This window comes from Channa argus, chromosome 9 (genome assembly GCF_033026475.1).
Source record: "Channa argus isolate prfri chromosome 9, Channa argus male v1.0, whole genome shotgun sequence".
Classification (NCBI taxonomy): Eukaryota; Metazoa; Chordata; class Actinopteri; order Anabantiformes; family Channidae; genus Channa; species Channa argus.
The window spans coordinates 23309290-23335337 of NC_090205.1; the positions used below are offsets into that span (position 1 = coordinate 23309290).

Below are 26048 nucleotides of genomic sequence, written 5' to 3' on the forward strand. Positions count from 1 at the left end.
AAACATGTACAGTATGAGACCACCAGGACGGAATCTAGGAAAGTTGAAGATAAGTTGCAGAGAGAGGAAGAAAGAGGGGAAAAGGAGGAAGACAGCTGGAAGAATGACAGGATGTTATAACATCAAGTCCAACTTCTGGGTACAGGAGATCACACTTTTACTGTATGGGCTAAAGAAGTGCAAGGCAAAGTATTTGGACAAGTGTGTGTCTAGGGGTCCCACTCTGGCAGCTTTAAAGCTTGTTGAATGAGTAACCTCACAATGAAGTGTTAATCTTGACATGGGAGAATGTGTAGACCACTTGTTCCTAAACTTATATCTTCTGGAAAGACTGAGTTGAAACAGAAAGAGGTCAAATTATGGCTATCATGTCAATAAAAGTGCCGGCCACTTTTTAAAAGGAGTAGCTTTCTTGCTTCTGTCACCTATAGCACGTTTGCTTTGCCTGGCTTTGATATTGAAAAGTGTGGGAAAAGACTAACCTGGCAGACACCTATGAATTAGAATAACTCTTTGGAATAACTCTTTTGGTTTTATTAAGTAATCCAGCAAATAACCCTCCCACTTTATGGACTAAACAAACAAGATATAACATGCTGATGAAAGACCTTTCAATGTTTCCTTTAGTTACCAGTCATTGTGCTAAGCTCAGCAAAATGTTTCCTGACTGTATCATAATTTTCAAGTAGGATTTTAAGGTGTGTATATTTGTGTGGATACTTTCCTCCTCTTTTGCTTTGCTTTCACCACATTTCAGAGGGAAATATCTGCAGTTATTTATTTACAACAGTAAGTTTCTTGTGCATATATATTAATTAGTAGTAACGGAGTGCAGTAACTTGTTTGAAGATTTTCTTCTTTACTAGGAATATGTTCCAAAGCTTATTTTGTAGAGGTGCTGTAAAAGCCTCCTGCGATCCAGACTCACTGAACAATAGCAGCAGTGCAGACATTCACTTCTAAAAGTTTTTGAGCTAAGCTCACTCTTCAACCCATCAGAATCAGTGAATTTTGCTTGATTAGTGAGTTTTACAGCATTTTAATTTTATTTATTTTGATAATGACTAACATACACTAGTCACAAAACTTTAGGGATATTGGACTTTTGGGTGGATTTTATCGAAAATTGAAAGAATTCATACTATGGCGATATTATATCATAAAAGTAGGGCTAATTTCTTCATGTCAAACAATTAATTGAAACAAAAGCTAACAACAGTGGTGACCACAACAAAAAAGGTCAACGTCTCAATAATTGGTCAATTGTTAGTTGTCGTCTTGGTCTCATGATGTCAAAATGTTAACGGCATGATGAAGAGGACAGTTTAAATGCAGACTGTTATTGAACTAGAATATTTAGTGGTTGATTCGTGAATCAGACGTGATCCATGATTCACATTGTGATTTTTCCATTAATCACCTTGTGAAAGAACAGCATGTTATGCAATAACACTGAAACATTGAACAGTTGGACATGTGCATTCAAACGTTTAGAGAAGGTCAAATTAAGTTCATCTATAAAGGTTATATTGCATTATCAGGTGCATTCCGAAATTTCAAAAGTAGAATATCCCTGACTTTGTGTGAGTAGTGCATGAAATCCTGTGTGGAGTTCGGTGCATAGCAGAGCAGGGAGAGGGAGGGCTGGGTGGAGCACTGTGTTGTATGTTGTAGCCTTAAATACACATTTGAATGCAAGATTTATTATTTTTTAAATACTATTGTATTAGTACTTTCTCCACCACAGTGGAGAAACAACCACAATCAAACTCTATTTCCCGATACGTTGCCTTACAATTCTAAACATGTATCAACTGTTACAACAAATCTGGGGGCAGGAAAACTCATTGAAATCACTTCAGCAAGTATGGAAATAACAACACAATAAAAAAAAATTGACAGTTTTACTATTGTGATTTAGATCTTGGGGCATATACTGTGAGCTTTGTTATTCGACAAGGTGTGTCTTTTTTTGTTTGCATAAATAGGTACAGAAAGCCAAATCTCACTTTACTGGTATTAAGACTTTGTATTGATTTTAGATGATGATTGACTTAGCCTTTGCCAAATCAGACTGAATCAAATAAAACTCAGGTGTGGGCTTGAACGCTTTCCATTAACTGGAGTGACACTTCTTACACAGTAGGTTTTTTTTGCACGGAAATAATCACACAAATAAACACACACATGCTTGTCTCATTATGGAAACGGACCTCCAGGCATTCTTGATGCGACAGATGGACACATTCCTTTTAAACACCACATATTTATTTGGTTTTAAAACGTGCTCAAATTGAAAGAGTGATTGTGTTACTGTGAATAAAAGATTTACAGTGACGACGACAAAGAGGACGCTTGAAAGAGAGGCCAGGGCACAGATGAGCTCATTGTTGAAACAGGGATTTCCACATTTCCATGTCAGTGTGGCCCATGCCATGACACCAAACTCAAAAACAAGAGTGCAGGGGAAGGGGCACACAGCAGGCACACCCAGACATATGCTAACATGCAACCACTGAAACACACACTTTTAGCTGACTTGAACATAACCTAAAGGATAAAAAAGGGAAGATGATTTACCTCAGCCCACAGCAAAATTCAGCCACGTTTCTGAAGAACACAAGAACGCAGGCTCATGCTGATTTTAGTCATAGTGTTAGTGGGGGTTTATTCATTCGTTAGTTGCACACAAAACCTATTACACACACATATGTCGCTCCATTACAGTCCAGTCCAACTTAGTAGTCTACAATACAAAACACAGCAGCAAGTGCAGAAAACAAAAGGAGCTCTCACACATATTTTGTAAAGGCAGCCAGGCATGCACAGAGTGGAATGGTTAGCAGTCTCATGAAAACACACAGCCAGCAAGTGTAAAAGGAAGGACACACATACACACACTGACATGCACACACGAACTTGTTTTTATTTTGGAGCCTTACCATAACTTTAACAACAGGCAGTACCTAAAGAAGCCTAACCCTTAACCTAACCTTAAACCTTAGGTACAGTATAAACTTTTGGGGCCCAACATGTGGTCCCCCATGAACATTCATGTCCCCACATGCAGTTTGTAGATGGATTTTGGGCTCCACCATGTCACACACACACACACACACACACACACACACACGCACGGGAGCAATTCTATCTCTGGCCTGTTCTAAGGCTTGGCCTGCACGGTTTCCGTAGCAACCAGGCCCCTCCCGTTGGCTTTCAGGGGAGGGAGGTGTTTTGGAAGCTCACCGCGTGTTTGTGCGTGTCTGTATGGACAGAGAGAGACAGTAAGGGGCGTGGGTGTTGAACCAACTCCAAGAAGTAAAACACCCTGCCGTCAGTTCTCAGCTGGAGCGTGTGACAGCAGCACCTGTGAGTCAGTAAAACTCCACTCCCCAACTACTTGTGCTTTACAGCGGGGCTTCTAACCACCTGTGAACCATGGAAGAAGACGCGTCCCACGCCGAGCCCAGCAGCGTCTCCGGCAGCCCCCACACCATCCCGCAGCAGCAGCCCGAAAACGCGGAGCTCCTCATCCCGAGCTTCACCCCATCGTCGGCCCAGTCCTCCCCGAGCCCGACTGGTACCCTCACCCGACTGGGCTTCAAACTTCCAACCAGCCCGACCGCAGCTGGGCCGGGCAGCCCGGTCGACCGCGGCCAGGTGAGCGCCATCACCGTGGTGGCGCTGCTGGACAAGCTGGTCAACATGCTGGAGGCGGTGCAGGATAACCAGCAGCGGATGGAGCTGCGGCAGGCCGAACTGGAGGGCGCCGTGCGGGTTGTGCAAGGAGACGTGACCCGCCTGTCCAAGAACCACGTCAGCACCTCCAACAGCGTCGGCAAGCTGCTGGAGCGCTCCCGCAAAGTCAGCAACCACCTGAAGGATGTGAAGGAGCGCTTGGACAAACAGGCGGTGCATGTGAAGAAGCTGGAGGCAAACCACAACCACCTGCTCAAGAGGAACCACTTTAAAGTCCTCATCTTCCAGGTGAGTGAATGTGGCGGTAGAAAGAGAAGAAACAACGCCTAGGATCACACGAAGCCATAAATCCCGTTCTTCAGTCTCACAGCCAAAAGATAATTACTGCCTTATAGTGGTGGACCACTCAAACAGTTTTACACACCAAATTCACAGAATCCCTTTCTGATTTAAAACTTCTGTAGCTGCTGCAGGGAAGTCTACAGAAAATAACCCGGTGACGTCATGAGGGTTATCTGGTAATGGGCTGTAGATATAACGTAGGCTGACAGATAGAGGTGGGTAATAGATATCTTGTGTTACAAACTGGAGTTGTCGAATATGAAAAGAAGTGAGTGTTTAAAGGCAGCATCCAAGGAATTTGCATTATGGGAAATGTAGGAGCAAGAGTTTTCTGAGCTTGACCCACAGTAGAAACTAAAACTTGGATTATTTAAACACTGAATATTGCTTTGAATGCATGGACTACTTCTTTAAGCTTTACACATGACATATTTTTTCATAGAATATATTTGCATTATTATTATAGGACTCATTCTGTGTGTGTGTGTGTGTGTGTGTGAGTCATTTGCATTAATATTTGACTGCAGTAGTGGGTGTGTCTGCAGTCTTGCACATTTCTTAAGCACCTGGTTGACACTATCATGTGATATGCAGCAGGTGAATAACACTTTATTATGTGTTTTACACTGTGGAGCTCAATTCATACATTGTATGACTATAATTTTTAAACATTGTAGAACTCAGACCATATGTTATATGATGAGCTGTTAGCTTTTTTGACCTATAACACTTTGACCTATAAAACTGCACGCTGTGTCCAAATGTGGTTTGTAAGCCCAATATAATAATTATGATTTTAAGAATTGTCACACACATGCAAACATAATTAATCCTGTGCCTTGCAATGTCGGCTGTGTGTATGTGTGTGTGAGGGAAAGAAGAAGGGTGTGTCTGGGAATGGAGCTATAGAGGATAATAGAGGAGGGCTCAGATGCTGACTTTGACTGGATCTGTTTACGCCCCATAGTCATAATTCAGGCAGACAGATGGCTTTTGGATGGATTTACCACTTCAACTGCCATATCACACCTGTGAGGGGAAAACTCTATACTGGCACTGAAAAAGTGATAAACTTTCCTATTTCCCCAGGAAATTACAGGTGGTAAGAATGAGGACCGTCCTTACATAACCTATCCCTCACTTACTATCTTAAGACCAAAAATAAATAAAAATCTGAAACTTCAGTTTGCATAAAATGTCAAAGATGGATGTGAACTCCTGTTCTTCATATGAAGATCAAAGTAGAGTTTATTTATGAAGAAAGCGAGAGTAGTTACATACAGTATTGTAGAGTAAGTAACATGGTTTTCATGCATGTGTGTGGGTGTGGCTGCGCGTGTGCGTACAGGTGTGTGTGTGTTTGTGTGTGTGTGTGGGGGGGGGGGGGGGCACTGTTGACATAGCTAGAGCCACTGAGAGCTCTTAACTGCTGCTGTTATCTGGTTTCCCAGGTACTGAGGCTCTGTTGTTCAATTGCGACAGGTGCCAGGACCTTACCTTGTACAAGGTGGTTCACTGTGTATGTAGGTGAGGCAAAAATGGATTGATTTTTTTTTTTTCTGAATCCCTGGACAGGTTTATACGCTATAAGGGAGTGTCCTGTTGCCTTAGAGATAGAGAGAGGTGACGGATCTGCTTGCTTTCATTGCATTGTCAATGTTTTACGTGTCCTTGTGGATTTTTCATGTTTTCCTTAGATGAAAATATTGGTTTGTTTTTATGTTTTATTTGTAAAATATTATTACAGCGTGTAGGACTATAACCAATCTTGGGTTGTGACAGCAATTTCATAATTAGCTGCCTCAAGCTCTAGTTTAAAGGGCTGATGCTTCTGCTGAGTGAAGTTTTCGCGTCCAATTTTCAGAAAAGCACTTGTTCATGGGGTGGAGTAAGGTAGAGGCATGATCTCAAGGGTGTGTTTTATGGCATGTGTGCACGTGGCTTGTCCACTGGATCTTATGCTGGTGTGCCGGGTCAGGTGTCAGTTACCGAGTTGCTAAATGACACTTGGCACACCCCAGGGGAGCGTGGAATAAAATACTTAATTGAGGCCCTTTGTCCTTCTCCTCTGTTGGCTCTTTTTTGCCTCCATCACCTCGTCTGCATCTAGTATTGTGTCTTGATTTTCTTCATTCGGCTCTGTGTGTTCTTCTCTGATATATTTTGGTTCATTTGTCTGGACATTTTTCACGTCTCACATTGCTCCGTCCCTTCTGTTTCTTTGTTTTTATACATACTCCAGCTTTCATGTGACCTTGTTGTATCTTTAGTCAAGGCACCTGTCCAAGTTCCCTACAACAAAGCACATGCTGCACGTCTCATGCTACTCTTTGATAATAGACATTTGCAGCGCACCCAGAAGCCAATCTCCCTATGCCAGGCCCTGTATCTATTGGCCAGCAGGGCCTCCTCCTCCCCTCCCCACTCACCAGAATTGATCCAAAACACTCCTCACCTTGTATGAGCCAGTTGAGGCGGAAACACAGAGGAGCGCCGGTAAATGTTCAGTGTTGCACGGAGCAGGGGTCTGTACCAGCTCCAGGATTTGGCGGTGGTTGGTCAGAAAAGACAGCGCTGTCTGCCGCTCCACTGCGTTCCTGTGCATAACAAGGACTAATGAGGACTTAATTACCACTGCTTGGGCCATGTTTGTTTGTTTTTGTGCACCCTTGTTTTTCCTGTCTCCACAGAGCCTTCCATCTCCAGACCTTTTGTACTGCATGCACACACACATACAGAAACACACACACTTCCCAGGAATCTGAGATTTCACTGTGAGGACTGTTTTGGTGATCAGTATTTGAACATTTAGTGTTAGATTGCAGATCTTCTCTTATTCTTGTCTTTTCTTGTCACAAGCTTCTTTCCCTGAGCGTTTACATTCCAGCAGTCACCCTGGGGATCTTTTAGCTAATCTTATTTGCATCACCGTTGTACATGCAGTACAATTTAGCACATTCTGAATGAAATTCCCTGGAACATAATATGTTGACATTTATTGTAGAGTCGATTTTGATCTTGCCATCAGCGTTTAATTTACAACAAATGATCACAATGGTAAAACTGAATTTGAATTCTGTGAGAAATTCCTTTATTCTCTCACATTGCTCTTGTGGGGCTGTCCCAGTGTTTTGCTAGATATTCAGGGGTGAGAAGGGAGTTTTGCAGTTCTCCCGGCAGGATGGGAGGAGGATGTTTGGTAGTCATCTGTGTTTTTTGGGATCCTAGATAGCAGAGTGACAACAGTCGGAGCTCTCTCTCACTATCAAATAACGTTTATATCACATTGCAAGAAAGGCGAAATGTGTTTCCCAGCCAAACTAAACACAGACTGCAATTTTTTTGTGCTGAAACTTTGCTCTGAGAACCAGTCAATTGTAAATGTGTCCAAACATACTTTGTAGCAGTTAAAGTGTTTTAATCACGAACCCCTTAGATTATGAAGCCACATTCTCTCGTGTCATCCAATACAGATGATACCTGCAAAAGTTTTAAGTGACTGGCTTAATATCAGCCACCGTTAATTTGTTTGCTTTTCTTCCAATCTACCTACCTTTAGTATGTCAACACTTGACCAAAGGTTGTAACTTATTCTTAGCATTCAGCAGCAGGAACTAAGATGGAGGACAAACTGGTATTTCTCTTTCCAGCCGCGCCCCGAGCCCTTCTGCTTTTACCGTAATTTGATGGCACAAAGCTCCATAATCTAGGGTTAAAGGTAATAGTGACCTAATAATTGAGTAATTATACACCATCTTGTGCATACAAATCAAACACAGTATAACACAGTTTAAGATTTAATTTAGTACGTGAAAAATCTTCTAGGCAAATAACCTGAAACACAACACACAGTAGCAATCAATTAAACTTGAATATATAGCATTAATATCCCAAACATGATATGTTCAAAGCTAATTTGATTTTCAAGTGTTCAATGTAGAGTCTTCCATTAAAAAAATGGACACCTTTCCACAGGTTGGAGCAGGTAACTGGCTGTAGGCTGCAGCTGAGATTTGTTTGTGTCCCTTTCTAGGTGATTTATTTCATTAGCTCATAGCTCACAGCAGTTCTAGGTGTTTCAGGGCTTTCAGTCATGTTGGACTTACATATTAACAAGGTTTAACCTATGCAGATGTTTGAAGTCAAGGGGTAGTTACATTATGGTAACAGGTAGCACAAGGTAATCACTGTAGCTTTGTCTTATTTTCACTGTGGACAAGGACTGGATCAGAAAATCCACACAAATGACAGAAAATAGAATTGCAGTGCTGGACACTCTACACAGAAATTTGTGTCTCGTGATACAGAATGTTAGTTAAATATAGTGACTTTATTACCAGTAGTGATGGGTTGTGTTTCTCTAATGGGACTTGTTTTTGATAGTAGCAGGTAGAATAAGGAACGACAATTTGAAAAGTGGAGGTACAAGTTAATTAAGGGGAACAGTTTGCATCAATATATATTTCTGTAAATATACCAGTTGGCAAATGGCAAATTTTGTTCAGAAGTACCCTGGCATATGTGCTCCAGATGTGACAAGCATTGCGCACCGCCTTATTTTGAAATGGCAAAAAGATTAAATTTTCATCAAAATAATATTTGATGTACATTAGAAATTAGGAAATGTGTATTTGATTAAAAGATTCCTTTAACAATCTAACTCATTCCCTTATTATTTAAAGTAGGCAATTAGTAGCTAGAATGTGACAATAAGTGAAGCTGAGAATATGGAATTAATGAATCTCTGCCTTTTTGTCTAGAAGTCAAAATGTCTACTGTGAAAACGTTTGCTGCAAATTCTGTTTAATTATATGTGAATGCTTATCTAAGCCTGGACTGTAAATAGAAAAAGCCAAAATAATTCAGCTCTACCCACCAGTAGCTGGGACAATTTATACACCTTGTCCTCAGTGAGATTTTGAGATTTTTTTTTAGACGAGTGCTGTCAGGTCCAAGCCTCTAAAGAGTACAAATAGGTTGCATGTAGCCTTCAAAGTACCTTTTCTAAATGAACTATGAGGTTTGTTTACAGCACGGCTTTTTGCCATGTCATCATTCCTATTTTCCCTTTTAGGGTTCATTCTTGAAAACAGAAAGTAAAGGGGAGGGCAGAAGACCGAAGAGAAATAAATACAGAGAGAAAAGAGGACATCCAGAGGACAAAAAGACAAAGAAAAAATTGTTAGTATTCCCATCTAACTTGTGCAAGATATGCATGTGTATGGGGAAGTATTACCTTACAGGCTTGCTCCTCACATTCAGGTTTGACAAGTCTGCTCAACTTTTTTTAAGTCTTTGAGGGAAAGGCAAGTGTGTAACCACAGACTCCAGTTGTGAACTACTAGTTTGAACAGCGTTAATAACAGACACATTTGATGATTGGAGAAGATGAAAGTGTTAGTGAGCTTCCATGACAGATTGAGATGTCTTCCCTAGACATACTGTAGGTTTTGCAAAGGGGAGTTCTGGCACCGCTTCGCCAGCTTCCAAGATACATGGAGATCAGGAAAAGTCCAAAGAGGTAAAGACTCCAAAATGTGCCCTTTGGCCTCCATACAGGGTAAACATTGTGACAATTGGTGGTGGCTTTATCAAAAGTGCTTACGGTATCTTTGCAAAGCCCTTATCAAACAATGGTTCTGATAGTTTGGGATTGTGCTGAAGCAATGTGGAAAGGAAGATCATGGGCGAAAGTAGATTATCATCCTGTGGTCACAGTTCAGTCAAACTTAGAGAAACTACAACTATATGTGTGTAGAATCATATACTGATTATTATCAGTGGAGTAAGTAACAAAAATCTCTACAGTCCAGTCAGTCATGGGGTTGTAATAAATATCACGGCTTGTTTGTCGGGGGAGCACATATTCTAGAAAAAGAAACATGTCATCCAAACTACACTGATTGCTAACCGGCAAATTACAGTTTGCGTAAAGTTTCTCCAGACGTCCAACATCATCACTTATGTCACCTGGAATAATTGTTACCTCTCTCAATAGCCACAATCTTCGTTCTACCAACGTAACGTGTCAAGTGTGACTGAATCACGCCTGGATCGAGTATTGTATTATGTGATTACGCAAGCTTGCGAGGCCAGTAAACATGACATGTTTTCTTTTAGCGAGGCACATATGGGAGGAGTTTGGATGGAAAACAATGCCCAAACTTGTTATTCCAAACTTTACGGGTCTTAAGCCAAGAGGCATGATTCTGAATTGTTGTTGACAATATAAAAATAAAATAAATGGAATCATAATGTTTGCCACAATATAGAGCATATCTTGGCAATTTGGCGTTAAAAGTTGGTACTTGTATATATTTAGACTATTGGTGTGTATGTCCTGCACTACGTGGCAGTCCACAGGACACTGAGTTTATCATGTGTGGTAACCCATAACAAATAGCACAATTCCATTTCCGTTCCTGCCTTTCCTCTGTTCACAGATGGCTCTCTATACAAATTAGGTGGGGGTCGAGGGGTGATGTGATGTAACAAGGGTTAGGGGAAACGGGAAACCAAATCAGTGCAGTGTAATGGGATAGATTTGCAGCAATCACACCAATACTGTATGAAAATGAAAAAATACTGCACTGTATTGTTGTTGAATGGATGGAACATTTTGTGAGTCTGACTGTGTGATATAAAAAGAATAGTATTAGGGATAGTGTTTTGTTAGCAGTTCCTGAAAGAGGTAGGTAGCTATTACAGATTCAAAGAATTACAAAGTAATTGTAGGAGCTTGACAGTAGCATTTGTGTAAGTGGTGACTTTTCCATTGGGTGACGGTGTGTACCCTTTAGTGCAGTCCACCGGAAACACCTGACTCACTGTGTCAACACACCTGTACTAACCTCATCTATTAGGATTAAGAAAACCCTCATTTATAGTCTGAAAGGCCAGGGAAACATACATGCTGGTCCCACACACAAACCTTTACAGTATGACTGCTTAGGGAATCCACAGCATAGATATACAATTTTAGTGTTAATGTCATTAAATGAGTTGATTTTTTTTTTTTTCATGTGTATGTGAATGTCAGTGCTGATTAAGACATTTATATTGAAGTTAGCTTTAAAAAATAAAGTGCTGACTGATGCTGGGATGTAATTGGGGTTTAATTGTATGAAAAGATGAAGTTTAACGTTCTAACATTTGTTATCTTTCATTTTACATATTTGTAATAATAATGTAACTATTGGACAAAAATCAGTTTGGATCTTGGATGGGTGCTCGCTGAGCCAATAAGATTTGTCCTCTGCTGACTATGAATTTTGAAAATGCATCCTGTGATTGTCCAAAGTTAACAAAAGAAACTAAGAAAATTACCTGATAATTTACAGATAAAATACAGAGCTGCCAAGGGTGTTAAAAATATATCAAATCAAAATATCAAATTTAAATCAAATACAAAAGACTGAGGGTATGTGCAGCAGACCGTTTTAATTACCCTAATACTTATTCGTAAGTTAAAACAACTTTCTTAGCAGCTCAATAAATTAACTAATGTAATTTATCCAAAGACAAGAGTTTAGGCAACAGGCAGTGTTTGATGAGGAAACTAATATGTTTCATTAATAGCATGAACTGCATTTTTTCACTTGAAAATTAGCATAGAAAATGTAGCCATTCCTTGGACTTATATTGTTATCAACCATTTATATTTTATGTGTTTGTGTGTGTTTGTTTGTGTGTGTGTGATTTCAAATGCCAAGTCTAACCACATATGTAAATGCAGGGTTTCACCTCGACAATTATATTTTCATGTAAATCTGGAAATAATCAGTAGGTTTAGGGTTTAAGTGTCAGAAGTCATATTGTTATTCTAAGTAAAGATGGGCTTTCTCTTTGTGGAAACCAGGCCAGTTTTGTCTAAAGCCTGATTAGGCACCAGAAGACACCACACCGATAGAAAATGAGAACGTTGAGATTTGGTAGATGGCCACTTATGCAGCGCTTTTCTCCAAAGCGCTTTACAATGTTGCTTCTGATTCACGCACACAGCGGTGGCTGCCATGCAAGGGGCTCACCTGACCCACCAGACGCGACTTGAGAGTTAGTGCCTTGCCCGAGGACACTGTAAGATGTAGCCGGGACCAGGAATTGAACCGGTCTGTGGACAACTGCCTTACCGACTGAGCTACAGCCACCCCAAGATCTGTTCATAGAGAAACCAAAGGGTGTAGTTGTGGTATCGGGAGAAGTATCAGTCTCTCAGTCACTTTTTAGAAAGGTGAAAAAATGGGTGGGCTTTTAGAGGGTGCAATTAACCTTCTTTCTTAAACACAAAAAGTGTAGAATTTTTAATAGTTAAGCTTTCTGATGTGAACTCACAAAGTAACAGGAGCTCAGAGGAGCTCTTTCAGTGAGTTGTACTGACTCTGTTCTGCCCCGCCCTGATCTCTCTCACTTTGAATAGAGCCAGAGACTCCAGAGAACTGACTTACATAAGCTCTGGCTTTGTAACACCTTGCAGCACTCACAATTAGCTGGCAAATCTACCATGCAACTGTTAATGAGTTTTTGGACTCCATTACATAAGCCTTGGTACAAAATATCTTGTGTGCGGCCTTTAATATACAGTAAACAAGCTGTCAGCATAGATTAACTTTGTTGATTTAGCTTTGCTCCGAATTTAGTTTAATTTTCTTTCATTTTGCTCTTTTAATAGTTTTCTCAAACAATGGCCAACATCCTAAACGGCAGACGCTTAAACACACACACACACACACACACTTACACATATCACCCGCTCCATGGCTAATGAGAGCTTGCTTAGAGGGTGTATTAATTAACAGGGTTCCCAAGAGAGAAGTGCCAGAATGTGAGGCCCACACACACACTCACACACACAAAAACATACAGGACAGGCCTGGGTCAAATGGTATTTAGGAAAAGTTTGTTTGTTGTAGCTTGCCTGCCAAGATCGTTGGGGGTTAAATTGGGGACATGCTAATTTCAGACTATTTTGTTGCTCTTTATTCCCTTTTTGTCCATTTTACAGAGCAAACATAAAGTATTAAACACTTGGGACTCTTGACTCATTAGTCATTTAGTAGAAATTGATAAGTGAAGGACTCTTTGTATTTATCCTCGTGAGTCATAAACCAATGGCTCAATACATAAATTCTTATAGCACCGGTTCGAGGACAGTGTGTTGCAGAAGAGTTCAGCTCTCATTCAGGGGTGTTTGAGTTTCACTTACTGCCTCCCACACACATCAGTGCCCATACTGATTATATCAAACATGTTTGAGCCAAATCAGAAAGCCTATGACATGCCCAGACTGGAGCAAGAGTGCTGTGATTGAATCTTGAGAAACCCTAACACGACCAAACAATCAGGTAAAAGATAACCGTTCGTTATCGTGGACTGGTCCACTGAGGGACAGGAGGGGCCATATTGACTTTGATTTTCTCATCATGATTGGCCTGATTTGGTTTAATACTTAAAACCTAAGCCTAAGCCTTACATGCCGATTGAAAGTGTTCAATGACGTGCATAGACAGATAAAGAAGATAAGCAGACAGTTCAAAGTAATATCATCTTACTAGAAACAAGGTTTCTGGTATTTCTCCATTGCCTCTCATGTGTTTAATAAAAGAGACATCACTCAGAGAAAAAGTTCCTGACTTTCGGAGTTGACTTTGCACAGACATGTTCAGATCCATGCAGTCTCTGTGGGTGTGGTGCAGTGTCAGACCAGCAGAAAAATAAGGCATTCAGAGACTCCTCATTGAGACATGAGCTACAGAGAACAAAACCAAAGGGGAGGGATTACAGTTCAACCAAATGAGAGGTAGTGGTAACCAGAGCTGTTCCCCAAGGTGCTACATTTGCGTTCTTGAATTTCGAATTAATAACCTGCAGTGCATTATCATGAATGGCATACTTCTCTCTAGTGGTTGGTAGTGGTAAATAAACTACTACTAAACTGTGCTATATATTCTAAAGCATTTATTGCTGTTCCTCTTCCTCTTTACCATGGAAATCGTGGTTTCCATGGTAACTTCCAAAAGTTGGCAACGTGCCTTTAAGAACACGCTGACAGATTTATTAACTTTAACTGGGAGATACCACATATGCTTGGCACGCACCTGAACTGTGAATCATGCCTGCATGTTTGAGATCAAGGCAAGAGGTATCAGGTGTCTGTAAGGAGGTTAAAAACATGAGGCTTTTGCATGGTTTTCCACTTCATATGTAAGTGTTTCGATGTCTAAGATTGGGGATTTTTTTTTCTTCATTTTAAAGTGCCTTCACTTCACATTTTGTTGCAGATTAAATAAAATAACAAGTTTTTTTTTTAAGTTTAGCAAATGTATTTAAAAATCTGAAACTGAAGTATCTAATTTAAAAGAGTTCACACCATTAATTAAGTACTTTGTAAAAGCCCCTTTGGCTGCAATTACAGCCTTTAATCTTCTCGGGTAAGTCTCTACAAGCTTTGTGCACCTGGATTCAGGGAGTTAATCCCATTGTTCTTGTCAGATCTCTGCACGCTTCTACAGAAGGGATGGGAAGTATCAGTGGACTACCACTGCTCTTCAGGTCTCTGCACAGATGCTCTGTCTGGCTGGACAACGTGAGGACACTCAGTAACTTGTCCCACAGCATTTTCTTGGCTGTATGCTTAGATTGTTGGCAACCTGAAAGGTGAACTTTGCCCCAATTATGTTTTGATCCATATATCCATCCCCCAACTCTTAGTCACTTCAGCAACTAAGGCTCTCTTCTCTGCCTGTTACTCTGTTTGGCCAGACAGCCACGTCTAAGAAGTGACTAGCTATTTCAAACTTCTTTACAATTATTGAGCTCATGGGAATTAGGAAATTGTTTTATACCCTTGGTCTGATCTGAGTTTTTTGGACTTTGTGGCTTTGATTTTATTCTGAATTATGGTACCTTACACAGGTGTGCGTCTTTCTATATCATGTCCAGTCAATTCACTTTGCCCTAGATGGACTCCAGTGATGTTTTACACACATCTCAAGCAAAATTAAAGCAAAAAATGATGCACCTGACCACAATATGGCCTGCAGCAGCAAAAAGCCTTTATACATTTGTATGTAAGAGATTGCCTTGTTTACATTTTGTTTGTTGCAAGAAATCTGAATTGTTTTACATTTGTAACTATGGGGTTGATGAATTTGATTAATTATGGGGAAATACCTGTATTTTGCCTGAAATTAAAAACATCTAAAAATGTGTTGAAGTGTTAAGCTGATATCCCAGGGCAGGTTTGTATCTGAGCCTTTCCAATGGGTGGTCAACTACTACAGCTGCACATTCATTCTCCGCTCACCCCTGGGTATGAAAGGATGGCTGCAACGGAGCTGTCAACTCTTATCTCATAAATCCCCAGTGGAGTTTAACATTGCATGTGTGCCCACATGTGTGATTGTCCACAAAAGGGTGTTCAGCAAATCGAAGGAAGGAAGCAAAAAAACAACAGAAGGTTAAACAAATTGAAGCTGCGTATATGAACTTATTGTTCTCTGTGTCACACAGTGTGTGGTCATAGATGTTGGCCATTAAAAGCAGAGGGGGATCTAAAACAGAGAAAATGGAGAAAATTGTGGGACTATTTTAGAGAAATAGGTAAGATTCCACAGATGTCTTAGGAGACAATCCAGGGAGGCATGCAGAGACTGGTTTCCTCAGTACTCAGCAGGTTGACCTGCTTAACGTGTCAGAGAGTATTAAATACAGACATCCCTTTACAAAAGCAAGATACAATTGCCAGAAGTATACATTGTGTTTATAGAGAATGTGTGTTTAGAAGTACACTGTAAAACATCTTGACTTGAACTATGGTCACAAATTCCTCAGAAGGCATTGGAACTTGGAAAAAACGGCAAGTTTAACCCCTGACCATAACAAATGGATAAAATAAAAAGATGGCAAGCACTGTGTTTAAAAACACATGCTTTCCCTAGAGGTCATCACATTTTAAAAGTTTACTGCAATCTAAAGCAAGTCAGACATATCAGTGACATTTCTCAATTCTAGTTCACGCAGTCATGTTTTTTCTTTATAATTCTTCTAACTCCTTTTAACTCTGTGCTTCTTTACTTGTTTTTCTTAGGAAGACAATGAGATCCCATCCACCTTGTTAGTCAAAGACTCCCTCAAGACGCCACAACCAAGCCACTATGATGCAGAATCCACCCAGCCGACTCCATCTGTAACTGGCTCTGTTGAGGGCATTCGTACTCAGGATGAAGGTCTCCAAACCATCGACCTGTCTTCAGATGAAGATGATGATCTTGCAGCACACCAAGTTGAAGAGGAGCTGTTGGCAAGTGAGGCTACAGGGGGTTGGGGCACATCTCAGCAATTCGAGAGAAGGGCTGACAAATTTAAGCGTTCCAGCCTAAAGAAGGTTGATAGCCTCAAGAAGGCCTTTTCACGCCATAGCATTGAGAAAAAGATGAACCAGATCACCACCAAGATTGTGCCACCAGAGAAGCGTGAAAAAATCAAGAAGAGCTTCACCCCAAACCACCCCAAGAGCCCAACTGCCAAGAGCTCCTCATTCAAGGTATCTCCCATGACCTTCAATGTAAAGAAGGTCAGAGAAGGAGAGGTCTCCACACAAGACATGGGCACATCTGGGGAAGAAGCCCATGTGGAGATTCCACCTTTGGAAAGCTTAGATGGTGAGATTCCCTTGGCAGAGGTGCACACCCACCAAAGCATTGTGGAGGAGCCTCGGGAGAAACTGAAGCCAGACTTCACCCCAGAGAGCATGAAGGCAGGGGTGGCAATCAATGGAGAAGCACCAAGCATTGAGTGCAAGTTTAATGGCGAGCGTTCTGCTGGCCTGGCAGTTCCTGAGTGTGATGAAGATATTGGTGTGGATGAAGAAGAAGAGGAAGGAGAAGAGAAACACAAAAGCCCTGTTGAGACAGCAGCAGCAGATGCCCAGATTCCCACAGCAACAATTTCTCTGAAGCAAGAGTCTTAATATGATTCGAATTTGTTGGGCATTAATTCTAGCTCCACATTTTTGCTTCATTCGGTTTCCACATTAATAAACACCCAGCAGGCGTGAATGATCCCTCCATACTGAAAAGTCTCGTGTTCCTGTCATAAACACCCCTGTACGAAGCAAACATCTCCCAATAAGTAAGGCCATTCGTCGACTACCTTGATTGTCACCAGCATAATCTGAAAACCTTGACACAGTCTACCTATCCAACAAAGTTAGCAGCTTCACCTCTTGGTGCACCTCACTGAAGTTGCTTCCAAAAACCTTAGGTCGCCCACAGAAAGCAACATCGTATCAGTACACTGTAACTCACGCCCAATAACAGGTGTCCATCACTTCAGTAGCAGCTCATCTCCAGGGCACTGGGCCATCTCCGTCTTGCTGTGTGTGTTCTGGTTTTGGACCACTCTTTCTCACTGACAAATAGCCTCGTTGTTCTTTTCTTTGTGAGGAATATTAAATCTCTAACACCACCGGTACTGCCCACAGCCTACTGAGGCAGTGTGTTGCCAGGTTGTGCAACTACTGGAATGGCACATTTCTGGGTTTTCTGTGAAAATGTCCAGGGGTGTTTTGTAGTAAAAAGAGGTTGTTTGCTTAATTCTTAGGACCGTTGGTTAAAAAAAAACACCCTAATCTTAACTAACAGGTGATATTACCATTAGTACAAGTTACAGTCTTGTCTTCATCTTGTCTTGCCTTGTCTTCATCAGTTATGACCTACCTAGAGTGCCCTATAAGTTGTAGACTATGCTAATATTGGTATTAGTCATTTGTGATTACCAATAAGTCACCAGTCAACACGTTCCTAAAAAATGACACATTTGATATTCATAAAATAAAAGAAACTTGTTCATGTTCATTCATGCAAATGAGGGACATCACTAGAGGATAGAGGCTACTATAGATAGATATATTACTAACACAGATAAACCCTACATATTTGAGTACTGACAAAAGAATTATACTTTTTATAACCCTTTATCTTTTCTGCAGGGCAAATTTACACGTTTGTGTGTAGGAATTATTGTATTTTCTATGAGGCACACAGGTATTTAACATTTATACTGTACATCATGAAATAGTAACTTTATGGTAACCGCCTTGAGGGTCATATTATACTAGGCTGTTTTATAAGTTGTCTTTTTTCTTTCAGGCATCCATAGCTTGCTTGCAAATGTTTACCCAGTTTCTTATTCCTTGACACAAACACTGTCTTATATACATTTGCCAGGGCACCATCACCCCTCACTCTAGATGCACGCACTCATCTCACCTACAGTGCCTTAACCTTGCACAGGCTGGTGTGAGATATTGCACTCCTGAAGGGATGGATGCCTGTTCTGTGTAGATGAAAGTGATAGTAAAACATACCTGAAGTTTTATGTTGTTTTTCAAAGCAATTTCTATTAGGGAACCAATAAAACTAAAGAGAATAAGAAAGTTAGAAGGATGCGCAAACACATCAGTCACAATCAACTTTACGTTTGGAAGTCATGCCTGAAGGTCTCTTTAAAGTGACCTTCCTCTTGTTGCGCAATGTTATTGCTTTACAGATGTCTAATGCCCTGACTCCCTAAAAATAATTTAGCAAGTGATACCAGGTGCCAAGGATCCAGATACTAGAGAGGTCACACAAGCAGATAAAGGCAGAGCATTCCTAGCTTTGACGGATGACTCCCACTCAGCTCATTTTTCACGCTCTTGGCCTCCTTGTTGAGACTGTGCAGAATGAAGAAGAGGCTCTCTGGAGCCACAGGTGTTGCGCTCCTGTAGAGGTTGCTGGGCATGAGCTCTGGGGGTTTTGGGAAGTTGGAGAAAGAACTTCACTTGTTGGAGAGGATGATAAAGTTGACTATGGGGAATGCATACACGCAGCTGTTTAGTTGTTTTAGATTTTGCGATGTGTTACATTACGAGAATTGGTTGACTAAATGCTGGCATGGCAGGATAGGTTAACCTCAGTTTCCGTTTCCCCACTTTACCTCACATCTGTCATACTGCCTCTAAAGACGACCAATAAATTCAGTGAGGTAAAATACTGTATGGTGCCCTGAATATTTTATCATATTTAAAGTATGCAAAAAACAAACCAACAAAAAACACACTTTATTCAGGTCTAGTAAACACAGAAGAAAAGCTTTTAAGTGCATCATTTATTATGAACGTTAACATGCCAGTTTTTTCAACAGAATCTGTAAGGGGAGAATAAATAATTACATGTTTTCATTTTAAACCACTTATTACTGTTTATATGAACTATTCTTAGTCATGCTGAGGATTTGTTTTTATTTTTAATTCTTTGTAAAAATCACATTAATGACAATATATCAAACATCATGTGTACATTGTGTCACTTTGGTGATATCTCTGTCTGCTAATGTTAAAAAAATAAATACAGTACATATAGACATGCGTATGTGTTTAAAACTCGGATTGTTTCTAATCACAGAGTTGAATACAGTGTATATGTGAGAACCATTTTTGCTAGAACTTTCAAACACCCATAGCAATGTCCAATAATGATCATTACATTGTGCCTACTTTGATCTTTGTTGTTACATTTTAACCAATCTAATTAACCACCTAAACCAAAGAAAGACGTTTCTGCATGCAGCAAAAAAATCGCTGTCACTTGAGTGGTCAACACCTCTGTCAGCAATCTTGTAGACATGCAACCATTTCCTTTCAAAACTTTTTCCTTTTCAAACTTCAGAGTTGTGTACATCAATAAAGACTTTATAACATTTAAATTTTGTTTTTGGTCATTATTTGGTACGTCATCAAGGAGTTAATACTAATAGTAGTAATGATGTCCTGTGTGTCATTTGTGTTGGACCCGTAGTGACTCCCATGTTTGATAGTACTAAGTAAACATAGTTAAGCTTGCTGTTCTTTGGGCCAGCGGAAGTTTGAAAATGACTAGGTTGGAGTGGTGTTATTTAATAAACCTAATTGTAGGTTAGTGGAAGATTAATCTCAATGAGGGAGTGGTTCGATTGCTCAACCTGTTATTTACACAACACAGTTCATGGACTGAACACTCTGGATATAAAATTAAGACAAATACTGAGTTCCAAGACACACTCGACACTCCAAGACAATTTACTATATATTTGACCTTAACACTATCCACAAATCTCACTCGAATCTGACGTTCCAGTAACTTCACTCTGGAAATCGTTGTATGATGAACATTGAACATTTATTGTATTTGCTTCTCAACTTGGCCAATGACGGATCAATTGTACATACAAGTTAAAGCACAGTAATCTCACACGCACGTTCACAAACAGTTTCATTAAACAAGTTTCTCAAAGTATGGCTGAACTCAGAGAACGTAAAATAAAGGCAACCATCAAAGGCAACTATCAAAGCTATATGGTGTCACTAATGACATCATCAGTACGCATAAACATAACACAGCACACAATACAGTACTGTTCACAATACATAATTCATAAAACCTAAAAAAAAACTGAGGAAACCCTGGTTGGCTCATACAAATAGCTTAAGTAATATGTTTGAAGTTTTGACATCTGACACCAAAATAAATGTCTCTTATATTAAATAAAAAAGGTATAACTAAAGAGGGTAGAGAAATGAAGGAATACAAAAGTAAGTCTTTAAATGCTTAAATAAACCCTATGGTAGACGTGTCAGCATGTAACTGAACTTGTAAGCCATGTGGCATTGTACACACTCCAAGTTCACCTCAGCATTAAATGAGTCAGCGGTTGGTTCTTTGGAGAACAGTGAGCCTAAATCCTATGTTTGTACTAAGCCACAACCTCTGAGTTAAAGCCACTGCATGCTCATAGAACACAATAGTGTGTGTGTCTTTTGTTTTCTTGAGTTGACTCAGTATGCAAATATACAAGAATATACATTAAAAAAAACTGTAGAATAAGGAATTTCATCCATGTTATATTTAAAATGTTTGTGCATTTATTTAAAGGTTTTGGCTAATAATTTCTATATTTATTTTTTTATGTATTTATTTTACGTTTACATTAATTCATATATTTATGTCGACCTGAATAATTGCTCATCTTAGTGTCTCTGTTAAAGTGCCTTAGAAGAGTTTTTCACGTTGTGTGGGTGAGCGGAGGTATTTGTTGGTGTTTGTCTCCCTCCAATGTTCGAGCTCACGCCAACACAAAGCGCTTCATCCACTATATTTTCCATTCTTCATACCGACAGCATTAGTATAGTTAGTGACCTAACACACATATACCTGTCTGTCCCAGCCTTTTTCTTCATAACAGACAGAATTTAATCATTATTTTTATTTCTACGGATAAAATATTTCCAAGCGATTCTTGCTCTCAGTATCGTCACGGTGGCCGAGAGGTTAAGGCGTTGGACTCGAAATCCAATGGGGTTTCCCCGCACAGGTTCGAATCCTGTTCGTGACGACATACAATTGTCTTTTTTTTTTTAAAAAATGGAACCAAAGTAAAGGAACCCAAAGTTATGGAATTCTGTAAGTATTTATACTGAGGAAGAGATGCATTTTGCAACATTCAATCTGAGAAATTCTGGCTTAGTGTCCATAAATTGGATATAGGATTGGATACATAAGTAACAAAGAAGTCAGAGTATTTATTAGCCGTAAGAGCTTAAAACAGTGACTACTGTTGATTTATGCATCACACATGGACCATTATTATGTTAATCGTTGACGGTCAAATCTCATTTTAGAATCTCTTGCTCTCGCGTTAATGGCGAAAGGAAGTAATTTGGCAGAAACCAACCTTTTTATGTCTTTCTAAAAAAATAGCCTCCTTTGTCGTTACATTACCTACATTGTGTATGCAAAAACATATATACCATAAAGGTATTGACATATATGAACTCTATTGTATATGACCACACGTGACGAAGTTTGTACCTGGACACCCCTTCCTTATGGAGGATAGTGGAACTGGCCAAATTAAATAAAGTTGACCGGCAGCGGTCGCTGACGTAGATTTTGGGGGGCATTGTTGAAGCAAAGGAGGTCGTGTAGTCAACAGCTTATAACGATTTTAAAAATAGATTTTTCAACTTTAGTGTTGTCTAGACATAAACAAGCAGGTCATTTAATGTAAGCTTTTTCGAACAACGACAACGTTGTTAGAGCCAAAGTTAGATGTAGGCACACTAGTCCTATAACAAAGCATTTGGTCAGACTGCGTGCTAGTCAAGCTAACAGTTCCTTATAGTCAGAGGAGGCACACAAAGGACATACGGTCGATTGATCTGAAGTGTTAACGTAGCAGGGGTTGTTTGGGAAATCAGGGGATATAATTTATCTCTAAATACTAAGCAACACATAATATATCAAGAGCTAAGTAACTTGCAGTGAGGGAAGCGGCTTTTGTTGAAATAGAAACCTCTTTAGATTTGGCTCCGCTCTGGATTTATCAGCCTTTTCATAGAGTTTCTTCTGACTTCGACAGTTTAGGCCACTCGCTTTACCAGCTCGTAGAGCGCCTACAGGCTGCATTAGTACGGTTTCAACTTTAGCCAATGTTATGTGAATAACGAAGCAGACATTATGGCACAAAGGTCAAACGTGAAAAGGAAGATGCCGAGAGACCAGTATCCTGAGCATAAAAGAAGGTAGCTAACTGCGGGCTAGCTGACGTTTAACAAAGTGTTCCTTAGCAAAGCTAGATAACGTTAGCTATTCAAATTAGAGCCGCCCGCTTTTTAAAGAAGACAGCTATCGTTAAGCTCTTTTATTTTTCTTGTCAGAACCGCCGAGTTCTATTTGTCCGTTGTGTGCATTGGTCGACTATTTAAGAAGCTGACAATCGTCTTTAAATAATTACTACAGTGTTTTGAGTAGGGTTACCTCAGCATTAGCTAACTGCTAATTAGCTAAGCTAAAGGCTAACGTTGTTGCTGCGCGTTACAAAGTAACGACGGAAAGCACTTGTCGCTGCTGAGTTTCTGTGACAGGAAGGGGACGAGCTGTGGTAGTTTTTCGTCCACGCTAACAATGGCAACCCCCACAAACGATGCATTATTTCTAATAAAGGACGTGAAGCCTGGTTTGAAAAATTTGAATATCGTTTTCATCGTTTTGGAGATAGGTAAGTAACTAGTTAGACCATGACGCTGAAGCTGCCCCTAGCATTTTTCTTTTTTTTCTTAAAGGGGCTAGAGGAAACGTTTCTTCACTTTAAGGAAAACTGTCAGCAGGGACTATGTTGTTTTTATTTTATTTGTTTTATAAACGTTTTAATGATCTTATGTTCCATTAGGAAGAGTAACCAAAACAAAAGATGGTCATGAGGTGCGCTCCTGCAAAGTGGCAGACAAGAGTGGGAGCATCGCAATCTCTGTGTGGGACGAGCTTGGCAGCCTTATTCAGCCAGGGGACATCATCAAGCTGACCAGAGGGTACTGCTGTTCCTATGCTAGAAAATTGATGACATACAGAGTGATCTGCCTTAAAATGTGTATTGCATTCTAAAAGATGCATGCTTGTAGTTCTCGTTGGTAACCTGGTAAGAAATATTAGGAGTAATGTTGGTTATGTCTTGTTTGCACATGTTTCATTTCTGATTTCTGTGTTAGCTATGCATCGATATGGAAAGGCTGCCTAACCTTGTACACTGGAAGAGGAGGGGATCTACAGAAGATTGGCGAGTGAGTAGCCAGCCCAAAATCTATTCATACATCAGTATTGTTCTTGTATCTGTTGAAAGTATGGTTTTCATATTGTCCCTGCTCAGGCGTTACTCAATAAGGTGTCTTGTTAATTTTGACAGTAGCGTGTTTGTTTTAAAACAAGGATGAAGAACCCTAAAATAGTTTATTCGGGAGAAATTAATGGCTAAATATGTTACCTTTTATTTAATGACGACATTTTAGTCACACAGAAATTACTAGCTTTGATTTAGTAGAGAAAGTCAGCGTTTTCCTTTTGTAGGATCTCATCTAATGGTTTTAAACTTATTATTCTAACAGCTAATGTACTGACTTAAACCTTTTATTGCAATCACAGGCATTTGACATTTCTTAACTATGATTTATTTGTGTTTTTTTTTCTCCTGCCCAGGTTTTGCATGGTGTATTCAGAAGTGCCCAACTTCAGTGAACCAAACCCAGATCTGCAATCCCAACCAAACCAGCAAAACAAATCTGTGAGTAGCCATGAACCCACAAACATAGGATAACACTAACAATTTTCTCAGAAGAAATCATTTCTGGTTTTACGGTGTCTTTACATACAAGTCGTCTGATGGCTTGTATTAAGTACTTGGGTAATTTGGCCTGTTAATAGTGGCCAACAGTGCAGCCTCTCGCTAGAGTAGAGTTTAAAAAAGTAACCCTCTCCTTACGCTATTAACAGGGTAAACCAGACCAGAATCAGAGGGGAAACTCTCCGCCCAATCAGAATTCAGGTACATCTGCTCCACCAGGTCAGTATATGGCTCTTTGTTTAAATAAGCATTTCAATCAGTAACGAGCACAGTCGTGAATGTTCCCTAGAATATGGAATCATGTCAGAGCAGAGTTTTTGCCGAATGTTGTAGTAGTTTGTATTGGTTTTAAAGAAATTAGGTGAATGGTGAGAAAAAGGCTGTATAATGCTCTAATTTCTATTTGCTAAAATAAATCTGAAATGTTTCTCACCACATGCTTTGAGCTAATGGGAACCACAAAAGGCCTTTTTCACAGCAGACATGTTAAGTCATACAAGAAAAGCCATACAAAGAACCACTGTTTGTGAGAGCTCAACATCTTGACAGTGAGCTGGTATATACTGTACCAGAATCATGTAACCAAAGCTCCTAAATGGAAAGCAGCCATAACTTGTATTGTTATACCTGTAAATAATTTCAAGCTCTGTACAAATGTTAAGTTATTAAAATTTTTGCAACCTTTTTTTTTTTTTTATTTTTTCACCCCGCAGGTAATGGTGCTATGCCACCCTTTGCCAACAACAATCCACCGCCTGGTGCACCTCGTGACCCTGTGTTTGGGAATGTCGGGCGACCCAATGGTCGGTCGCCTGGCAACGGAGCACCTCCTGTTACTGTTTCTGGTCCCTCAACATCCGCAAAGTCCTCGGTTACTATTAGCAATGGCAGGGACCCACGTCGTGCCAAAAGATAAAACTGGGGTTTTGGGGGCGAATAACGCGGGGCAAATTATGGACATCCCGGTTTCCCCATCCGCTTATTTTAACCTTTCTGAGCCTTCCCGATCAGTCTAGATTTTGGGTTTTTTTGTTTTTGGTCTGTTTTTTTCCCAAACAATGAATTAAATGGACTATTTGCATAATTTTTATACAGGCTAACAAAGTCAAATGTGTTTGTCATGCAGTAGAGTAGTAGTGCTCTTTGTAAGCAGCACAATGTGAGCGTGATCTACTACTTGATGCACAAGCACTACTTATATAGTGGACCCTTCATGGTTAAGGTATGGTCACATGGTCGGCCTTCGCAGTCTACATTCATGTCCTCTAAATCTCACAGCAAATTGCCAGTTTTGTGCCAGTGTTACCTACCCTACACACAGTTCAAACCCCCTTCCTTATGTCTTTTTGGACTATACACCCTACTTGAACACTTGAAGCACTTTCTTCTCTTAATTTATGTCAAGGCAAACTTGGCTTTCATTTAAATCAGGAAAGCGGTCTTTGCTTTTAGTGGAAAAAGCCTTAAGTTGGTGAAAACGCGTTTTTGGACTGAATGCACAAGCAATGTTTTTCAAAGGGTCTTCCCTCTCTTAACCAAACTATCTGGAGTGACTCTGAAAGGAAAGGTGTTAGGTTTGAATTTTTAATGCTAGGTAATAGATCTGAAACTTTTTTTTTTTTTTTTCATAACACAGGTTTTTCTTATTTGCTATCAATTGTAACTTAATTCAAGTGGGACCACTGAAATATTGGCGAAATGGTTCACAGAATAAATACACGGCTATTCTGATGCCACATCTGGTTTTCTGAGTCTGTTAAAGCACCAATTACTGTTAATGTCAATAAATTTGTTCGTTATACTGTGCTGCAATGGTT

At 40.0% G+C, this 26048-nt stretch overlaps 2 protein-coding genes and 1 non-coding gene across 3 annotated transcripts; all 3 read left to right on the forward strand.

Annotated features, from left to right (window-relative positions):
* Positions 1-3319: 3319 nt before the first annotated feature.
* Positions 3320-19785, forward strand: cavin2a (caveolae associated protein 2a). Its single transcript, XM_067516192.1, has 2 exons — positions 3320-3987; positions 16127-19785. Exons 1-2 carry the CDS (start codon positions 3439-3441, stop codon positions 17006-17008), a joined length of 1431 nt encoding a protein of 476 aa, XP_067372293.1. The 5' UTR covers positions 3320-3438; the 3' UTR covers positions 17009-19785.
* Positions 19786-21368: 1583 nt separating this feature from the next.
* trnas-cga (transfer RNA serine (anticodon CGA)) lies at positions 21369-21450 on the forward strand. The gene has a single exon. It is a non-coding gene; the product is annotated as a tRNA-Ser (tRNA).
* A 538-nt stretch (positions 21451-21988) lies between these two features.
* nabp1a (nucleic acid binding protein 1a) lies at positions 21989-25974 on the forward strand. Its single transcript, XM_067516427.1, has 6 exons — positions 21989-23115; positions 23287-23425; positions 23603-23674; positions 24087-24171; positions 24381-24450; positions 24945-25974. The coding sequence occupies exons 1-6, from the start codon at positions 23022-23024 to the stop codon at positions 25145-25147; spliced, it is 663 nt and encodes a 220-aa protein (XP_067372528.1). The 5' UTR covers positions 21989-23021; the 3' UTR covers positions 25148-25974.
* The last annotated feature ends 74 nt before the right edge of the window (positions 25975-26048 follow it).